The 7,141-nt window shown below is 35.2% G+C and overlaps 1 protein-coding gene across 1 annotated transcript; it reads right to left on the reverse strand.

Annotated features, from left to right (window-relative positions):
- Nucleotides 1-207: 207 nt before the first annotated feature.
- Nucleotides 208-6,837, reverse strand: LOC132305266 (carotenoid cleavage dioxygenase 8 homolog B, chloroplastic-like). The gene is made up of 7 exons (XM_059802936.1): nt 6,673-6,837; nt 4,545-4,865; nt 2,647-3,390; nt 2,297-2,490; nt 1,540-1,729; nt 1,358-1,460; nt 208-354 (listed from the first exon to the last, which is right to left on the reverse strand). The coding sequence occupies exons 1-7, from the start codon at nt 6,835-6,837 to the stop codon at nt 209-211; spliced, it is 1,863 nt and encodes a 620-aa protein (XP_059658919.1). The 3' UTR covers nt 208.
- Between the last annotated feature and the right edge of the window lie 304 nt (nt 6,838-7,141).

Here is a 7,141-nt window from a genome sequence, read left to right on the forward strand (position 1 = left end):
CCATACTAGTACGTGGAATAGGTATTGGTTACTGGGATAGTATAGTACCCAATCAGTGATAAAATATCATTTCCTATTATTAATTAAGGAAATGAAAATTTTTCATTGGTGGGTACCACATAAGTAGGTACCCTTTCCATACTAGTGAGCTATGTGGCATGCATGAATCCATTGCGATCAACAAAGGGTTGATTCTTTTTATTTGATTCTAATTCTTTGGAACCCAACACCCATGCAGTCCATACGGAAGACCATAAGGGAATTTTGCTCTTGCAACCTCTTCGAATGTGGATGCGTCTAATAACAATGCATATCCTTCGCCATTTTTGTCACTTATCATCGATATTACCACTCCTGTGATCACAAATTTATGCATGTTAATTAAAATTCAGAAAGAAAAAAAAAAAAGTTCATTTAGAAATTAATCTCATATACGAAGGTATACACACACAAACACACAAACATATATATATATATATATATATATATATATATATATATATATATATATTAATTCTGACAAAGTAGGGGGAGAGGGACTTGAATATGGGCACACCTACTCGTGAAGCTAAGCGCACTACAAATAGACCACGGGATAATGCCCAATCTCATGCAATATAGAAGCTCAAGTTTTTTTTAGGTAAGGATATAGAAGCTCAAGTTTCATTCAAAAGATTACTTTTGAGGTGTGAAACTAATTATAGGGTACAATTTTTACTTATTCAAAATGAAAAATATATGATGCAATTATCTAAGGTTGTGACATTATTGCTTAGTTTATCATGTTTCTTATTTCTGTTGAAATACATATATATATATATATATGCATGTGTATATATATATATATGTATGTATGTATAGGGACAATTAAAGGGAATATTGTCTCCCATTGTTAAACAGAAGAATGAACATTTCTCAAGTACAATAAAAAGAAGTAAGAATTGTCGGGACATTCAGGAAAGACCTTGCAAACAAATGAATGGGTCCAACGTGAAGGCAATAAACAGATTTGAAGAAAATCAGGCCCATGGCCCAGGTGATTATGCCCATATATATTATATATACCCCATGTATGCTTCTTGAAATTTCAACTTCTACCCCTTGCAAATGCTAAAAACCAATGTCACATCAAGTTGTGATTATTTTGGGTGAGATAACAACTCAATCAATTCATAATTGATAGTAAGAACGATAATTTATATTACTGATGACTCAATTCATTCACAATTCCCATAATTTTTTTTATACTTTGCTAATTAAGTTCTTATTATGATAAAGAAATAAATTAAGTTGGTATTATTATTAGTTTGTAATGGAGGCAAATGGCATTTAGAGGGCATGATGTCTAATAACTTACCATCATCTTCCTCAGTTGCACCAGGTCTACCCACAAAGAATGGCTCAGAGGGCACCGCACCCTCGTCATACCAGTTCTTCGCCTTTCCCTCTACCAAGTCAAGCTGCAATTAATAAAATTATCTCAATCCAACAAATTTATATATACAAAACTTTTATATATATTTATTTATAGGTACGTACCTTAGTGAGGGTGTTGGGGAAGTTACAAGGACGTTGAGCACCACAAGCATATGCATATCTGTATTTCTTGCCCAAGTAGGCTGGGTTGATGCTGCACATATCCATGCCCTTCCCATGTTCTTCTGGCTCCAGTGCAGCCTCTAACTTCCCATATGGACTTCCATCCAATGGTATTATGAAACGACCAACCCTGTTACATATTGTCAAATATATTATAAATACATATATTTATATTCTAGACCATATATATCATTAATTACTATCAAAAGTCCATGCTGATGGTCTAGTGCAGAAGAGATAGTGAAGATCATTTTACACGGGAAGTGGACATCATCATTTCTAGGTTGATTTGACTCATCTTTCCTTATGTACTGGATTCAAATCAAGAACCCAAAATCAAAGTCAAGTGACGTATACAATCCTCTTTTCGCTTAGAGTCCCAATTTTTAAATAGTTCCTTTGCTGAGCAATTCAACCGAAATGATGGGCTAGCAAGATTATTATTAATTCTTCTTGAGTTTCTTCTTCCCCATAGAGATGGTGAGGATTCCAAGTTTCATAGCCACAAATGGGTGTATAAGTTTCTTTGCAATGAAAAAATAATGAGACAGTTGATGGGTCGCTTTTAGAATCGGATCTCGGCTGCCAAACTAATTCCCATTCATAATTTATGAACCGACAAAATTGTGCAGCCTGCACTAATATATATATATATTTATTTATTCCATTTTATATAGAATTGTAGAATTATATATACCTAGCATCTGGTAAGACGTCTTTGCCGGTAAATGATCGGAGATGTTGCAATCTGAGCTTGTCTAAAATTGTTGTGTCCGCGTTATGTTCGCAACAGTCGGCAATAACTGCAGTCACCCTTCCATCCTCGTCTTTCTCTTCGTATGCATTGATAAAGTGGAATGTCACGAATAATGGAACCTCCACACTTGCCACCTTTATAATTTGACCAACAACAAAAATTTATTAATATTCCTTATATCACTATCGTATGTTTTGTAATTATTCAAGAGTCGAACCTAGAATGTCCGAGTTTATGATTCTTATTAGAAAAACTCTTTATCCAGTAAAAGAGAGAGAGAGAGGACTCACAATCTTCCCACTAGCTTTACACATGATATGCATAAATCCTTTGGACTCCGGATGCCACTCGAACTTGTAAAGTGGTGTGGGCTCAGCTCTTAGGAGATTTTGGGCACAGTACCTCAATGGCATCTCCGGTACAACCACATAGTGTTCGGTCACCGGAAAAGAGTGAACCCAGCCCGGTGATGGTCCACCGCGGCAACTCACTCTCCCGATCATCTTCCTCTCATTCGTCCCTGGCTCCATCCTCACCACCTTGTACCCCGGATTCACCAAATCCGGCAACAAGGTCAGGAACTCTGTATCCGTCACAATGGGATGAGCCGAGTGAATTAGGCCACCCAGTGAGTCACTGTACTCAAACTTCCCTATTGTGTCCAATGTGTCCGGATCAATCACTATTGACCCTTTGATCGTCTCCGTCAGGCAAACAACCCGTCCGTCGGCTAATTTGACAACTCCGGTGTTTGCGTTATCGGTCAGTGATGCACCGGAAAATAGGTTAGCTAGGTCACCAATATAAGCTAGGAAACTATCTGGCTTAGGGGCTTCCGAAAATTCACGGTAACAAAGTTTATTGTTCTTCTTTGCTGCCTTATAGGCCTCGGATTCGATTTGCCGGTGACCCATTTTTAGCCGGCCGTTCTTGAAATGAAGGCGGACGAGGGTGGCGTAGCCATCAAATAGGTGCCGGAAGTCGTAGTCTCCTAGGTGCCATAAGCCTGGACCATTTCTTAGGTACGTCCCACTCTGCATGGAATTAATCAATTCACTAGTTAGATTAAAAATAATAATAATAAAAAATAAAAAATAAAAAATTAATACTACCCATTTTAATTTTTTTTTTTTGAAAAGTAAATTAAAATTTATAGAAATATATGGTTCAGACAAAGTAACCATTTAAATTTTGGTCAAATTGGAGTGTATGTTTCATAAATACTATAACCCCCCCCCCCCCCCCACAAAATAACATAATGTTAGAAAAATGATTTGGAATAAGACATGTACACGTATGGATTTCGAATGCGACATTATAAAATTTAATTCAATTAAATTAAGCAAGCAAGGTTCTAGTATGATCTTCCACCACAAACATAATAGATGGACAACGCACGCCTTTTAACTTAATATTATTATATCATTAAAAAAATTATTCCCCTCTCTCTCTGTATATGTATGTATATAATTAATGTTTATTGACAGATTTTCGTTGTAGTAGTCATCCAAAGGTGAAATAATTTATGGTATATGTACGACAGAATGACGAAGAAAAAAAAATAAATAAATAAAGTAAAATAAAATTCTAAATTTTAGGAAAATATTATTTCTTGATTTGGATATACCCTAGGGCCACATGTATAATGCCAAAAAAAAAAAAAAAAAGGGCAAAGCAGAACAAATAAAAACCAGAGATACAACTGGAGCCTAAGAAATACTAAAACAAGTAACCAAAAAAGGAGAAATAGTGCAACACACAGACAAAACTAAGAACAAAGCCAAGCAATCTAGAAAAGTGAGAAGCACTAAGAATGATTTGACATACATTAACAAAACAACTAATAATAAACATTCCTATTGAGAAGCACTAGAAATGTTTGCTAGATCAGTAAATCCATCGTACTGGCTTCCACTACATTCTCCAGTAAATTGGCGAAAACCAAAATAATCGATTACTGGTTTAGTTTTGTTTTGGTGACTTTGGATCTTAACTTTTAAGTTTGAGGTCAACATTAATTTCAAGAGTGGTAGAGAAAAAAAGGAAAGAAAAAAAAATTATTGACTCTAAGGTCTTGAAACAGATATTATATATACAATTAGTCACTGTTTTATAGTACTAATAAGTTATATGCACTGTACATACATAAAATGACTATATATGACACTGAATTTGTAATTTTACATACCAGCCATAGTGGTATTTCGCCTTCAACGAGGAGCTCTCCTTCCCACCGTTCTTGCCGGACGCTTGTCCAAGCGGCAAGCTTCCGGTCATGGACGAACTCTTTCACCGGCGAAGGAAAAGCTACCGGCAATCTGCTTGCAACATTGGTGATGGTTAAGTCGCCCATGTTTCGTTTCTTAGACGAAATGGACTTCCCACCAATAGACACGTCTCTGACATGATCGGAGTTACCGGAACCTGAGATACATGACCGCCAAGCATAGTTTCCGGTAGCCGGAAAAGCTAGGGAAGGCATGGAAGGGTAGATATGGTAGCTTGCTAGCTGCAAAGAGATGTGTACAAGACTTTAGGTTTGAAACTTGGGGACATATTGGAGCTAAGCACTGATAATGATATATTTATAGGACCTATGAGCTATATAAGTCTATATGCATATATACATGTAAGTATTGGAATCTTGATTGGTGGAAATCCTTTACAGTAGAAGACAGCTTGTATTAGGGTTGCTACAATTTTGCAGCCTAGTAGAAAGGAATGGAATCCATTTAGAATCAACCACTAAGTACTTGACACGTTAGAAGTTAGAATGACTTGGCAAATGACCTATTTTATTTTATTTTACTTTATTTTATTTCTTGGACAATGCTATAATTAAGTCAAAATAAGCAGCACAAACTACAGGCCAAACAGTTTTATCTGTTTGATGCACTGTTATGACATATCCCACAAGGATGCTTTAGAACTTTTTACGCGCCATTTTGTTTTTCTAAAAATTGAATCCAATGACAAACGTCCCACGTACCCGAGAAAAACTTAATTATTTTGAGAGTAGTGATTATATAGTATCACCTATTGATTATAAACACAGTGACAGAACTCATCAAAATAGATGTCCTCTTATAAGCAGTGTGTAATACGATATTAGAATAATTAAGGTTTTTTTTTTCATCCACTCAGAGTATTGTCTTGGTAACGCTCAACTTAACATACTAGTTATCATACACGGTAAGAGATGACAAAGTTGATCAAGAGTGAATAGGATGAGATTATTAAAAATGATTTTAAAAAGTTAAATACAATAAGTAAAATAAAATGTTATAAAAAAGAGTGGAGCCGAACGGCAAGATCGATGAAACGTAAATAACAACTTTTATGTATATGTTAAAAAACAACTACTTTACACCACTTATATAATACAGGGTAACAATTTTAATGTATAATGTAATATGTTGCAATAATAATTTACACGCAGCACGAGACTAAGGCATAAGATTCCTTCCAGGAGGGAATATAGATTCGATGAAGATAATGTTTGTTTGTTTCACTTTTTAAATTTTTTTTTTTTAAATTTTTTTCCTTGACTATGTTATACTTATTCCCGCTTACCCAAATACTAGTATAGTTAGTCACATGTGTTTATGTACATGTATTAGTTTACTTATGTTATAGGTGGTGAGTCTTACAAATGGTTTTTGCATTATGTTTTTCTCACATCACTCATGTAAAGTTAGTTTTTCAAGTAATAGATTATTATGCTATTAAATAAATATGTTAGTAAATTAATCACTTTATTTCCCTCACATAGCCAGCTGAATTGATGAGAATATCACTTGGTTTCCAAGGAAATCTAAGTTAGGAGAAACGAAACCACCTAACCGTGGCACCTTTTTCTTTTATTTTATATTTTTCTTTTTGCAAATTCAAATAATGCTGAACAACATTTGGAGGCTTATGGGAGGAATATTCCTTAATATGATGAGAATGTTTAATATATATATATATATATATATATATATATAATTTATTTATATGTGCGGATAGAGATGTTGTGGCATGAACTATCTGGCAAATTAATTTTAATTTAATTAAAAATCTCCAACGACAAATTTACATGAAAATTGAGAGAGAAATAAGAGATCCATCTGTTGACGTTGTCGTTGCATCTACAACTCTTTTTTAAGGAAAAACTTGGTTGCATTATTATTATTTTTATTTTATCTTTTTAAATAACATCACTTTTCGTGTTGAGTAAGGGTTGTGATACTCAGGCAGCAATGTCTGACCGATTTACTAGGCATAATTGATGTGGCGGTCCAGTTGGCATAATTTAATCATATTTGGTTTATCACAAGTTTTTGCTTGCTTTGAAGACCCATTTCTTCCAAGTTCATCACCACTGGGATTTCACTGTCAGCAACCATAAGCCGCCGGCTAATTCCTATCTTCTCCATCGTCGGACTCGCCAACCTTAATTGTGTCGAAGCCTTTACACCATCATGGTAGCAGTTTCTCATCGCTTCAAAACCAAACTCACCTCACGATAGACCCAGTTCAGCCGTCCTCTAAGCTCATCACTCTGCCGTAGAGCTCGCCACCATCCTTGTCACCACTGCTCATTACCAAACACCAGAAACAGCACCACCGTGTTCCATCATCATCGGGTTTTTGTTGGAAATAGTGGCCTAGTTACACACACAACACTATACTATTTGGAAGAGAATAGAAATGGAGGAAAATACTTTTTATTTCACTTTTAATCTATTATTTGACTAGAGTACATGAATATATAGGCCTCACATATGTATGTGTAACCATTAC

Source organism: Cornus florida, unplaced genomic scaffold (assembly GCF_030987335.1).
Source record: "Cornus florida cultivar Cherokee Brave unplaced genomic scaffold, ASM3098733v1 CherokeeBrave_3.0.0_Hap2_Chr04, whole genome shotgun sequence".
Classification (NCBI taxonomy): Eukaryota; Viridiplantae; Streptophyta; class Magnoliopsida; order Cornales; family Cornaceae; genus Cornus; species Cornus florida.